The 13,854-nt window shown below is 49.2% G+C and overlaps 3 protein-coding genes across 4 annotated transcripts; all 3 read right to left on the reverse strand.

Annotated features, from left to right (window-relative positions):
* Positions 1–187: 187 nt before the first annotated feature.
* Positions 188–10,354, reverse strand: BRWD3 (bromodomain and WD repeat-containing protein). The gene is made up of 13 exons (XM_001359104.4): positions 10,177–10,354; positions 9,877–9,935; positions 9,720–9,749; positions 9,217–9,276; positions 8,351–8,597; positions 7,473–8,280; positions 7,318–7,414; positions 6,936–7,250; positions 4,360–6,863; positions 4,024–4,297; positions 2,016–3,224; positions 1,770–1,953; positions 188–1,704 (listed from the first exon to the last, which is right to left on the reverse strand). Exons 1-13 carry the CDS (start codon positions 10,217–10,219, stop codon positions 506–508), a joined length of 7,029 nt encoding a protein of 2,342 aa, XP_001359141.3. The 5' UTR covers positions 10,220–10,354; the 3' UTR covers positions 188–505.
* Positions 10,355–10,921: 567 nt separating this feature from the next.
* On the reverse strand, positions 10,922–12,107 carry LOC6897487 (uncharacterized). Of its 2 annotated transcripts, XM_002137600.3 has the most exons (3): positions 11,529–12,102; positions 11,316–11,449; positions 10,922–11,245 (listed from the first exon to the last, which is right to left on the reverse strand). In XM_002137600.3, exons 1-3 carry the CDS (start codon positions 11,962–11,964, stop codon positions 11,006–11,008), a joined length of 810 nt encoding a protein of 269 aa, XP_002137636.2. In that variant the 5' UTR covers positions 11,965–12,102; the 3' UTR covers positions 10,922–11,005. The 2 variants fall into 2 exon arrangements, with proteins under 2 accessions (XP_002137636.2, XP_033232397.1); XM_033376506.1 differs by lacking the exon at positions 10,922–11,245 and having other exon boundaries at positions 11,365–11,478; positions 11,529–12,107.
* Positions 12,108–12,683: 576 nt separating this feature from the next.
* On the reverse strand, positions 12,684–13,660 carry LOC6897488 (uncharacterized). Its single transcript, XM_033376510.1, has 3 exons — positions 13,487–13,660; positions 13,061–13,377; positions 12,684–12,990 (listed from the first exon to the last, which is right to left on the reverse strand). The coding sequence occupies exons 2-3, from the start codon at positions 13,175–13,177 to the stop codon at positions 12,751–12,753; spliced, it is 357 nt and encodes a 118-aa protein (XP_033232401.1). The 5' UTR covers positions 13,178–13,377; positions 13,487–13,660; the 3' UTR covers positions 12,684–12,750.
* Between the last annotated feature and the right edge of the window lie 194 nt (positions 13,661–13,854).

The raw sequence follows: 13,854 nt of genomic DNA on the forward strand, positions 1-13,854 counted from the left end.
ATTTCCGCGAGTGTGCTAATCTTGTGTTTCGTGTGTATGTATATGCATAATATATATATATATAGAGATACATATATAAAAGTAAGTGCCTGTGGCACACAACCCAACCTACATGCACACGATGTAGAAGCTGCTGCAGACGTGAGAGAGGCTGGCTGCCACACAGAAAATGAATGAATCGTAGAACTTAAGGCCAATCATTGAAAATAGTATTCTTCTTGCAGTGCATATAATGAATTTCAATGGATATGGGGCGTTATGGGATACTACACATTACAACATAATGCTTAAGATTAGGGGGGAGAAAGGAGGCGTCGATGTGCCTCTGGATCCTTGGACGATTACGATGACGAAGTGGTTGTTGACGTGGTTTTTACTCTTACACATTAATCAATAAGGGAAAGGGATTTACCCTCGCATATGCTGGCTCTTTTTAATTAGATTTTTAGATTTAATTTATACATAAAACAGTCTGGTGTCTGGTGCATATGGTGGTCTGGTCTGGTCACTCCTTGAAGATGCCTCGCGCCTTGGCCGATATCTTGCGCACTCTTCCGCGACTGCTCACGCTCACCATTTGCTCGTCGCTGTCCCCAGAGATGTCGCCCCCACCCCCATCCCCGTCCTCCAGCTGCTCCTCCTCATCTTCCGCTCCGGATTGCTCTTCCGGCGATTGCTCTCCTCGTTCCTCCTGTGAGCTACTGGCATGGGCATCGCCATTGCGCATACGTTTACGCTGATGTTGTGCTCTGCGCGGATCGGTTTGCTCCTCATCGGACTGCTCATTGTAGCGGGGTCTCTTCTGATTGCGACCGCCACCGCGTTGATTGTTGCCGCGCTGCCGATCGGCCCGGCGGGAGGATATGCTACGCGGCACCACATAGTCCTCATCATCATCGTTGTCATTTTCATTCTCATTTTCATTGACGACCGAGTTGTCCGAGGGCGGACGACGCGCCGGTGGCGGTCTTCGCTGACGCTGCGACGAGCGCTCTTGTGCGGCCGCCGTCGCTGATGACGAGGAGGATTTGGTCTTGATCCGGGTCCGAGTCCTCCCATTGCTGGGCGACACATAGCTGGTCAATGGCTGATTGTCTTCGGAATCGGTGGCAGAGGCTTCCTCATTCTCTTCCTCCTCATCTTCATCGTCCTCGTCGTTGGTCTGAGAACTGGACCCACCATCAGTGCCCTCATCGGAGGCAGCAGCATCCTCATCCTCGTCCTCGTCCTGATCCTCCTCCTCTTCCTCGTCCTGAGAGTTGGCCTGACTCGTGCGTCCACGCAGACCCCGTCGGGTCCCCACATTGCTATGGCTATTGCTATTGCTGTTGCTGTTTGTCGTGGAGGTGGGTCGCCTGTGGTTGGCAATGGCTTGGATCAGTCGTGTGTTCTCCAGCGGATCTGTGCTCGTGTCCAGCTCATCGGCATTCCGCTGATGCCGCGACAAAATGCGTCTCGGTGGTGCCCTGGACGCGTTCACAGTTCCCAGATAATTGTGGTCATGGGTGGCCACGGCAGGACTATCCTCCCGATGGTTTGGAGCAGAGGTCGACATGGAGGAGGTCGTGGAGGTGGCATGGGAGCGCGTCATATGCGTGCTCCTTTGGGGCGGCGGTGAGGCCAGTCTTCGGCGCAGTGCCAGAGGATGAGGTGGTGCTGCCGCCTGTGATACGGCAATGGCTGTGCTACTTTTTGCGGGTGTTTCTAAAATTCAACAGACACTGTTAGGCTGTTGTCTTTATTACTGGATGGCTGTGATGGCTACTCACTCTGCTGATTGTTGGCCAGCGGCTCGTTATCGCTGTCATCGTCATCATCGTCGTCCTCGCTCTGGACCTGATTGATGGCCGTGTTGCGATTCGTACGCAACTGGCGAGACGGAGCTGGGCCGACTATACCCAAAGCGGCGCGGCTGGTCGATGGCATATCGTCTTTTGTGGGTGTCGGAAGGATCTGGAAGACAAAAGAGATTTGTGGTTAATCGAAAAACATTTCTGGATAGCCTTCGCACGCACCTCTTCAGCCTCGTCGCTGTCCTCTTCCTCCTCTTCTTCAATATCACTGCCACGACCCCAGTCGAGAATCGCCCGCTTGGCGCTCTGACGCGTGGGTCTCGCCACGGGACCATGGGAGTCCGTGTCGGACTCAATGATCCGACCATTGCGCACTGGCAGGTGGTAGCTGTGATCATTCTCGGCCGCATGGTGGGATGTGGTGGCTCTCCCACCATTGGCCCGCGTATTCCGTGAGGGACTCTCCAAGCTGGGATCGAGGGCAGTGGATGCAGCAGCAGCCGCTGCTGCTGCAGCAGCGGCCGCACTGGTACTGGGGCCATTGTCTGTGGCCTGAAACCTGGAATTTACCTGGGATCTGCCCCTTCGGCGGGTCACATTGCTGTGGCTGTCCTGCGTGCTCTCGTCCTGCTGGGAATGGGAGGCGGCCTCTTCGGAGCTTCCCAAACCACGACGCGTGCGTCGAGTGGTGGCCGAGACTGCTCCTCCACGACTGCTGCCCGCAGGGCTCTTGTCCAGGCGGCGACGTTTCGTGTTCGAGTGTCCGTTTCTGTTGGCAGACTTTCGCTTCTTCCCTCCGCGACTGCTGCGCCCCCCATTGGGGTTGTAGCTGTCCTCGGAATCATTTGGATTGGACTCATCGTCGACGAGACGCTGGCGCGGTCTTCCACGTCGAGGTCGAGCCTGCTGCGGTGAACTGGCATTGGTGTGGGCATCGTCCTCTTCTTCCTCGTCACTGCTGGCATCTGAGGTCGCCTGGGCACTGGTCTCCTCTTCGTCCTCCTCCTCATCGTCGCTGCTGCTGCTGTTTTGATGGCGTCTCTGTTGGGCCGCAGATGAGGAGGAGGTCACACGATTTGAGCCCGAGTGGCTGGAACTGGCCGTAACGGCCACCCCGTTGCGGCGTCGCGAACGTTGGGCACGGGCCACCGCCTCCTCATCATCATCATCGTCATCGTCGTCATCTTCGTCCTCATCCTCACTCGTGTGCGGCAATGGCAGTCTCCTGGGTGCCGTTTGCGGCTTCTGATTGCGACGCGTGGTCCGCTCCTTGTTCGGGCGTTTGCTGGGACTGCTGGAAGTTCCACGTCCGCCCCCACTGCTCCCAGACTTGTTCTTGTTGGCGCGTCTGCGTGCCGCCTTCCAATTGGTGACGACCGTCTTGATGCGCGACTCGAACAGGGCGCTCAAACGGAGGGTCATCGAGTAGATCTGCAAGAAAGAGAACAAGGAGAAGGCGGACCGCCCATTAGGATTAGGATTGGGTTTGGACTGGGCCGTTAGATTGTTAGAAGTTAGCCCTCCGAAGGGGGAGAAGACCTTACCGCTAGGTTATCCTATAGATAGATGATAGAGTCACGTAGATCGTCATTCATTTGGTTCGTTATTAGATATCGAAATGTTTGATGGGTTTTTATATTTATATTTTTGATATTCGATACACGATATTCGATAGACATTTTAATGGTTTATGAGGTTTTCGAGTTTAGGGTATTCGAGATATTCGAAATGGAAGGCATGTTCACGGTAGGCAAAAGAAACGTAAAGAATAGATGGATGAGCTTTTGCATGTGTGTGGCTAATGTGAGCGTGTGTGTGTGTGTGGCTGTGCTTTAAAAGGTTTTCTTTTTTCAGTACGACTGCAAGACCATCGATATATCGACATATCTATCGAACAATGGGAGTTCCTCGTTAGAAACGATATATAAAACCTTGATCTATCGCCCAATTTCAAGAATTCATCGATTTTATCGATACTGTCATCGATGGTTTTGCAGTTACATTTTGAGAAATGGAACGAACAAGAAGGAAGAATGGAACCAAAAAAAAAACCAAACGAACAAAAATCAAAGTCAAAAACAAAAGCAACGAATACGAGAGATGCCCCCTGTGATCGCTGATCATCTTGAGTCATAGAAAGCAATAAATGACGATCTGCAACCGATCTGATCTGCCGCCATATCTACAAGGGACAGATGCGAGTGGTCTCTGTCTGTTCCCAGGCACTCACCCGCGAGCGTTTGTTGGTATTGTAGTTCTTGGAGTTCTGGAATATCAATCGGACATCCTTGGCAAAGTCCATGGGATCATCATAGTTGCCACCCAGCAAGTCCTCCTTCACCGTCCGCAGATCCATCGGAGTGGCAATGATTTCCAAATAGTCCGGAAACTCAATGGTGTCCACTGGCTCACGGAATGGCAACGAATCCGGCCGCTGCCACATCAAATCCAACAGCTGCCGGCAATCCGAGCGCCAATCCCCATCCGAGTGCATGCGAGTGGACCTGCAGAAAGGGACCCAATATGTGTTAATATTTTGATATTTAACATTCAACATTAGACCTACCTTCGGGTGGAGGAAACACGTTGTCGTGCGGCTGCTGCCGCGGCGGATGTGGTGGGTCCGGTGCTGGTTGAGGGAACAACATCAGAGTCAGCCTCATTCTCGGACTCGGACGAATGATAGACATCCACCAGCTGATGGTAGACGGCAGCCACATCAATCTCATCCGCCTCCCTGATGATGCGCAGGCACAGATCCGTCACAATCCGCGCATGCTTCACAATGATCGTGTGCCGACGATTGTACTGCTCCGCATTGGTGGCCAAATACCGCACATCGAACTGTGCGGAGGTGATGCGTCGGTAAAAGTGATTCTCGAAACGTGACTTGACCGTGGTCAGATCGATCGGATACTCGATCAGGTAGGCATAGTCGGGATATATGTTGAGGTCGACGGGTGCCAAGAAGTGCTCTGCGATGGACAGACGCATCACCTGCTCGAGGCCATTGATGATGCGGCGACAGGTGCCGTCGCGGTCGCCTCGATGCCACTCCTCGGACTTGGGCTGATAGAGCGTTGCGCGTATTTCCTCGGGCAGGACTGGCACGGCGCCACCGACTTCATCCGGCACTCGTTGCTGGTCGATCGGCTCCATATCCCAGGGACTCATGCGCTCGTACTCTCCATTATCCCAGCGTACGCGAAAGCACATGAAAAACGAGTCCGGAAAGTCGGCGCACAGGGCGTGACGGGACTCGATCTGTCCCATCCACCAGCCGTCGCCGATCATGCAGCGAAAACGATCACCAATGCTCCAGTTGCGCTGCACGGCCAGATCGAACGTCTGGCGCAGCACCAGAAAGTCCAGGACATCGGGCATATCATGATATTTGATCTTAAACGAGGTCCCCGTCATGTTGCCGTCCTCATCGATGATGGCCATCTTTAGGCAGCACAGCCGTGGCGGACGTATCTCATACTTGATGCCAATCACCCGCACTAGCTCGTGGTCGCGCAGCGTGTGAAAGTTCCATGGCTCCGAGCTGTGCGACAGTTTGTAGACCTTCTTCAGGCGCACGGCATCCAAGTAGCTCTGGTGGCCCTGACGAAAGTACACCACTTCGTCGCCCATCTGCGGATAGTACGGAGTCTTGCGCGGTATCACCTCGGACAACCACTCGGCGGGTCTGTACAGCTCTGGGATTTCACCGTTGACATCCGTGGGCGGGAACAGCACTGTCTTTCGGCCCACCTTCCTGGCCGTCACTTGTCCTTGGCCTTGGCCACTGCCACCGCTGGCAGCTGCTCCGACAGCTCTGCCGGCTGCATCCTCATCGCTGCTATCGTCGCTACTGTGGGGGCGACGGGTCAGTGGTTTGCGCTTAGATCGTTTGGGCGGCTCTAGATTGGGTCCCGGTGTATCCGCCACCCAATCGGAGTAGTCAGAGCTGTCCGTGTCCGAATCGTCGCTGCTCTCGTCTAGATTCGCCTCCACATTCGAGTAGCTGGTATCCCCCGACGAATTGCTGGACACATCATCCTCCTCCTCTTCGTGTGCCGGCGGCACATCCTGTTCGTAGTGGTGCTCCTGTTCTTGATCTCTCACCGCTCGGGTACGATATGCTGGCGCCAGTGGTCCGACCACTTGTCCCGGTCCAGGCGGAGCGTTACGCCGCCTGCCGGGTCGGCCGGCCCCATTGGCCCTCGTGTTCCGTGGCCGGCCCATGCTGCCGCTCGTCTGCTGGGCCGACGCCGCACTGGCAGTATTGATCATGATGGGTCGCCGTCGCATCTCCCGTTTGTACTCTTGCTTCTCGTACAGTCCGGCGGAATAGCTCACTTGCTTGATGTTTTGCAACTGGGCGTACTTCATGGGACGCACATAGGTCCGGCGTACGAACTTCAAAGGCAATGCCTGCTGAGGCGAAGCCTGCTGAGCAGCTGGTGCAGCTTCCTCTGGACCTGCTTCCTGGGCCAATGCGGGCTCGTCCGGCGGCGCTGCTGCTCCCCAGCCATGACGTGGCGTGCCCAAACGTCCGCCTAAAACATTTCCGCGCGCAGATTGTCTACTGTTTGAGTTGGGCTGCTGCTGTTGCTGCTGCTCCTGACGCTGGCGGTTGGTCAAACGTTCAAACGATTGATTGCCATTGCTCGCATTCGATTCGTTGGCATTGGCACTGCCGACCGACTGGCGATTGGCCAAGGCCGCAATCATGCGATCTATGTGGGAATAGCCTGAAGGTCCAGCAGCAGCAGCCGGTGCGGCGGGTGCAACGGCTACACTGGCATTCAGCGGGGGATTCGCAGCATTCGCAGTCAGATTATCCTCAATGACCACACCATCCACACCCACAGTGAGATTGGGTGTCAACTGATCAATGGTGCAGCTTTCACGGCCGGGTACGAAACGTTGATACTTTGTGGGGTGTGGATTGCCATCGGCATCGACGAGAAAAGGTGGTGGCATCAAATGCGGCATTATCTGCGTCTGTTCGTCCACCACATGATGCTGGGCATCGCGCAGCAGTGGCCGGAAATCTGTGTGAAAGAAAAGCTCAGCGGGCAGCTGGCCAATCGAAAAGGAAATGGAAACCAGTTGAAATAAACAAATGACAGATGGAAAACATTAAGCACTCACCATGGAGTACTTATCCTTGCACATTCCCAGGCCAAAGATCATGATATGACCATGCGAATCGGTGGCAGCTATCATTGTGCCATCCGGCGACCATTTGGCATCGAACACGCTGCCATGGCCCTGGCCGTCGATGTCATTGAAGAACTCGGTGACCATCACGCCCTGTTCAATGTCCCAGAGGAACACCTGACCATCGTGGCCGGCGGAGAGCAGTACGTGCTCGTCCCTGGGGTTCGATTCGAGGACGTACAGCTCATCCTTGTGGCCGCGCAGGACACGATGCAGCTTGGCTGATTTCGAGTCCCAGATTTTGATCTGTACCGGGAAAGATATACATTAAAGACGGAGTGCTCTCTGCGTAAGGGATTGCTACGCTACTCACGGTGAAATCATTGACGGCAGTGATGACATAACGATCTGAGGCATCCCAGGCCACCATTGTGACCTTTAGCTTCTTGCCCTCTTCAGGCTCCGGGCAGCTGTCAAACGGAAGGAGTTACAAAGGAGAAGGAGAAGAATCTTATGGCTATAACGCACCTGGCCAACCGTTCGGTCATGCACAGCTTGACGCTCTTCCACTGCTGCGACTCAAAGGTCCAAATGTGTGCGGTGCCATCCTTGCTGCCGGATATGAACCTCAGGCCACGATGCGACCACTGCACCGAATCCACGGCATCAGTGTACGCTTCCGTTTCCAGTATTCTTTTGGGCCCATCTTCGCCCATCATGTAAACACGGACATGATGGTCCGCAGAGCCGGCAGCCAGAAACATGCCGCCCGGCGAGAACGTGGTGCACATCATCTGCGCCTGTCCCGGTCGCAGCTTCTCGTGGTACTGCGTGGGCTTTGGGGCGAACGTGATCTTCTGGCCACGTGGCGTCGAATACTGCCAGAAGGCAATGGAACCGTCTGTGCTGGTGGTCACCAAGTATCGCAAGTCGCTGCGTGGCGATGGGCAAAAGTTCACGGACGTTATCATGCCCGTGTGGGCGGAGAGGACAGCAATGGGGGAGGTGGTCTGCATGTCCCACACACGCAGAATGCGGTCCACCGATCCGGCGGCCAGCATTGTGTTGTCCAGGTTGATGGCAATGTCCGTGATCTCGGCCGAGGCACCGCGCAACGTCGCCAGGAGGCGACCATCCGCCGCAGACCAGATCTTGATAAGCAGATCATCGGCTCCCGTGATAATGTAACGTCCAGTGCGGTCGAAAAGCACGCAGTACACGGAGGATAGGTGGCCCACGGTGCGGCGCAGCAAAATAGTCTTTTTATACAGCTCCGTGGGCACCAGGAGCTTGCGACGAACTTCCCCGCCATACTCCCGGCCAGCTAGTACCCGGGCTAAAGCAATCAAAAAAGTACCTTAACATTTTTCAAATCCGTTTCAAAAGGTCATTCATCGTCTACTCACTTATATTGTGGGTGCGCTTGGTATAGTCTGCATCTGGCAGTGATACGTCATGGAGGCGAGTACAGTAATCCCTGAGAGAACGATGCCCGTAAATGGTGTCCTGCGTACGCAGAAGATTTTGCCGACCAGTGCCAAGGAGCGAAAATATGCCTGGCACACTGCCCGGATATTGCCGTTCCACTAGCGGACCTAGTCGACCGCATAATTCCTGCAAATGATTGTCACCAATATGCGTGTATTTTTGTTCCTGCAACAGATAAAATTCAAATTAATAACGATGCTTTTGTTTATCGATAACCAATGCCACGATGAATCGCAGGCAGCTGTTAGGCACACAAGCGATGTACGTATAACCGTCTCGCTCTGGCGAGCACAAGTCCGGGGGTTGTTTGTGTATGTGTATGCATGTGAAGCATGCTTATGTATGGAAAAGCAAGATGTCGGCTGCTGGCAGACTAATTGTTGTAAAAAAATTACTATGCAATTTTTAATTTTGGGTTTTTTTCAAAAATTACTCAAAATTACACATTTTAAACATTTTTGTAGATTAATTGTGCACTTTAAAATATTTCGATTTTTTTAATCAATCTTTAATAATTTCCAATTTATTTATTAATTAATTTACCAAAATGTTTGATTAATGCACTTTTTATTTTAAGATTTGCCACAAATTAATTTACACACACGCGTGCACTTCTACGGTGTCGCCGCTAAATCAATCGATTTGCGCGTGACGTCACAAAAAGGCACGCACAAAGAGAGAGGAAGCGCGACAAGCGAAAGAAGTTTTCCCACTTATGCAAGACACGCACCACACACAAAGAAAATGCAAGGAAATGAAACTAGAAACCAATTAAAACACTCACCAATTCGGCAAAGGTCTGCTGATGCTCATTTCCCAGCCAGTCAATGCGTCGCGGCAGAACCTGTGGAGAAAGGTAGAAGAGGTGGGGAGAAGGGAATGTGAGCTGTTATCACTTGCACCGCTGCCTGCTTGCTGCGCTGACGAACATCGAAACAATGACGTAGTCAACGGGGCAGGGGGGACTACAACGTCACCGACAATTCTTATTTTTTAGCAAGCGGACAGACCAGGCAGACTATCGGGCGGGCTATCCCGGGGCCCAAAAGCTAGCGGACTATGGTTTCAGTTCTCAGTATAGCTTGAACTGTGATATAAAACCGACGTAGGCTTTGTGTCGCTGCTGCTTCTGTTGCCGGCAGCAGAAACAACAACAAAACCCAAACAAAAATATATAAACAAACGCAGGGCAGAGTTTTTGCATAAACCGTGATACCGAGATGCCCCCGCCCCAAATCAGTTGTAGCGGCGACCCATGAATCGTCAGGTCTGTGGCCCCACTCTTACATTCTTCTGCTGCAGCTCCTGGATTAACACCTGTAAGGTTGCAAACGATGGATGCAGTTAGTAAAATGGATGTAAACGCAAACCAAAAGATTCAAACGTTGAAAATTGCGCTCTTTTTTGTGGAGCAGAAGCCTCAACGCCTTCCAATCACACCGACCTTTGCCGTCTCATGCAGGGGTCCCGCTGTCAGGAACTTCGATATGAGGAAGTATAACTCTGCAAGAAGAACAATTCCACAGAATAAGTGCAACAGTTGGGTGGCCAAATAGCATTATTATACGAAAATTTCAACTTTTCGTATGGATGTTCTTGCAATTCGACTCGCGGCCATTCAGCCCAGGCATCGCGAATGCACAGCCATCGAGCCCATCGCAAAAGCACACACCTCTCCCGGGGCTGCGGGAGGCTCTGGGCAGCCATATTTTTGCACACACTTATTGTATTCGATTAAACGTACCTGGCACTATCACATCATTACAACTGGGCTGGCTATTTGCCATTATTCATTGCGAACTACAGCTCGGATTATTACAAAATTGTAGTTGCTTTCTTCCAAAAATTCTTTTTTCAGCTTCTTCTTCACTGTCACATTATCGATGAACCTCAGAAATATACTGAAGTAGCCGACTCGCTTTCAAAATATACCGATGACAAAACGAGCTTAGCCCACTTAGGCCCCCCTATTTAAACAGTTCAACGACTTGAGGTAAATGGTTTGTTTGTTGAGGTAAATATTATTCATTGTAAATTCTTCTTGTAGATCTATGCCATCTTGTTCCATCTTTCCTCTGAACTTAAAACAAAAACAAGACATCTTTCACCTGAACTGCGCTAAAATGATTAAATTTTCATTATTTTCGGTGGAATAAAAAAATACCCTCTTGGTATACATTGGGTTAATCGTTCTCCGTCAAGGATTGGAAACCACACTCCTCGATTTTGATATTCCGTAGAATATTACTAGCTAGTTTGATCCCTCAGCCCTCCCCACACTAATTTATTCAATTAATGAAACTATTTTCTTGTTTATTTTAAATGCTTGTTTTTATTGGATTTTGTCAAAAAAAAAAGATTTTGGCGAAAAAGGTCAAATAAAAACGGAAGAGTAATCGTTCCTATTGCTCCATTTTGATATTCCGTTGAATAATTCTGGTTAACTATGGCCCTTAGCTCTGCTCACATAGTTTCATCACAGTGTTAAATAAAATGTCTACAAGATTAACTACTTGTAAGCACTCCCATTTATTGTATTTTTGTCTAAAACAAGGTTTAAACAAAAAAACAGCTTAGATCTTGCCCTTTAGATGAAGCACCTGGTCGGTGACACGCGTGATAAGGGGATCAAGCTCGTTGTCTGCGAGATGAGTGCCCCACAGTTCGAACAGCGTTTTCCAGGCCAGTTCAACCGAGTTTCCAGAATCCGTCGTGTTGAATGTCTGCAGCGTAAGAAAGATGACTGCGTCTGCTGCAATGGGGCTGTAAGTGTCGCAAATCGTATGCAAGGCACGTGCCGAGCTAGGAGGAATCTGCAAAAACCACAAATTTTTAACAAGTTGAGATTTTAATCCACTGTACGTGTTTTGCTGTTCTACATACCTCATTGAGACTGACGATGCGAAATACTTTACCGTCTTTCAATTTCTTCTGGAACTGCGCAATGCCAAATCCGTAGTCTTCGGTGGGCGGTGCAAAGTCATCTATGTTCATATGCATTAGCTTCCCAGGTCTAGCTGTTGGTATTAATTGCCAAGGAGAGCGGCTCAAGCATACATATGTAAATATGTACATATATGATCAGGGGTAACATACCAAAACAGTCGGACGCCTCAAGGGTAATATTTTCAATGAGTGTCATTAGGCTCTTATCTTCATGCAGAAACAGAAACACACTGGGTCTCGGGTCACGCTTATTGATCAGTCCTTCAATCCCTTTTTGTAGAGCCCTCCATACTCTTTCCGACTGTCTGGGTTTGATCTCGCGCAGCTTCTCAAAAGCACAGAGTTTCTCCGCAGTGTAAAATTGCCCGTAGAACATCGATAGAGAAATGGCTAAGATAAGAGCAATAACAGCATACAAGTACCGACTCGTCTGGTTGAAGGGCACCACATCCATAGCTTCACCCCCCGAGGTTTGATCATCCTCATCAGATGAACCTTCTTCAAAGTTAGCTACTGACTCCGGAATGTAGTCTTCTTTGTATTTATTATCCAACAAGTTATTTAGAAGGTGCTCGTTATTATCCATCGCATCAAAATATTGCGAAACAGGTCGTTTGGGGCTTTTTGAATTATTACAAAATTGTAGTTGCTTTCTTCCAAAAATTCTTTTTTCAGCTTCTTCTTCACTGTCGCATTATCGATGAACCTCAGAAATATACTGAAGTAGCCGACTCGCTTTCAAAATCTACCGATGAAAAACGAGCTTAGCCCACTTAGGCCCCCCTATTTAAAAAGTTCAACGACTTGAGGTAAATGGTTTGTTTGCTAAGGTAAATATTATTCATTGTAAATTCTTCTTGTAGATCAATGCCATTTTGTTCCATCTTTCCTCTGAACTAAAAAAAAACATGATATCTTTCACCTGAACTACACTAAATTGATTAAATTTGCATTATTTTCGGTGGAATATAAAAATACCCCTTGGTCTACATTGGGTTAATCGTTTTCCGTCAAGGATTGGAAACCATATTCCTCGATTTTGATATTGGGTAGAATATTACTAGCTAGTTTGATCCCTCAGCCCTCCCCACACTAATTTATTCAATTAATGAAACTATTTTCTTGTTTATTTTAAATGCTTGTTTTTATTGGATTTTGTCTAAAAAAAAAGGGTAAAATAAAAAACGGAAGAGTAATCGTTCCTATTGCTCAATTTTGATATTCCGTTGAATAATTCTGGTTAACTATGGCCCTTAGCTCTGCCCACATAGTTTTATCACAGTGTTAAATAAAATGTCTACAAGATTAACTACTTGTAAGTACTCCCATTTATTGTATTTTGTCTAAAACAAGGTTTAAACAAAAAAACAGCTTAGATCTTGCCCTTTTGATGAAGCACCTGGTCGGTGACACGCGTGATAAGGGGATCAAGCTCGTTGTCTGCGAGATGAGTGCCCCACAGTTCGAACAGCGTTTTCCAGGCCAGTTCAACCGAGTTTCCAGAATCCGTCGTGTTGAATGTCTGCAGCGTAAGAAAGATGACTGCGTCTGCTGCAATGGGGCTGTAAGTGTCGCAAATCGTAAGCAAGGCACGTGCCGAGCTAGGAGGAATCTGCAAAAACCACAAATTTTTAACAAGTTGAGATTTTAATCCACTGTACGTGTTTTGCTGTTCTACCTACCTCATTGAGACTGACGATGCGAAATACTTTACCGTCTTTCAATTTCTTCTGGAACTGCGCAATGCCAAATCCGTAGTCTTCGGTGGGCGGTGCAAAGTCATCTATGTTCATATGCATAAGCTTCCCAGGTCTAGCTGTTGGTATTAATTGACAAGGAGAGCAGTTCAAGCATACATATGTAAATATGTCTCGGGTCTGGCTTATTGATCAGTCCTTCAATCCCTTTTTGTAGAGCCCTCCATACTCTTTCCGACTGTATGGGTTTGATCTCGCGCAGCTTCTCAAAAGCACAGCTTTTCTCCGCAGTGTTAAATTGCCTGGCGATAAAAATTAACATAAGAGGAATAACAGCATAAAATTACCCGATGAACCTTCTTCAAAGTTAGCTTCGCGAAAAAGGTCGTTTGGGGCTTTCGGTGTTATTACCTATATGCAGACTACGTCGCGCAGCCTTTTTATTGCATAAACGTAACAAATTGTTTTGTTTAAAGTGAATGAGTGACTAGGATATGAATGCTAGTTTAATAGATTGATGAAACCAAACAGTTCCTTTTGACGTCCTTTTAATGGTCACCCTGTGATTCTTTCGATAGGCAAATAACATCGATGGGATAGATGGAAAGGTTTGAAAGGGGATATGTAATAATACTGTCAAAATAACAAATCCTGACTGAAAACCTCAAGTTTAATAAGGGTAATTCCTTCCATTTTAGAATCTTAACAGATAGATCTTGAATGGAATTGGTGTAATATGCTATGATATACTTAAATACTGACTTCGATTAAGAATGGGC

This window comes from Drosophila pseudoobscura, chromosome 2 (genome assembly GCF_009870125.1).
Source record: "Drosophila pseudoobscura strain MV-25-SWS-2005 chromosome 2, UCI_Dpse_MV25, whole genome shotgun sequence".
NCBI lineage: Eukaryota > Metazoa > Arthropoda > Insecta > Diptera > Drosophilidae > Drosophila > Drosophila pseudoobscura.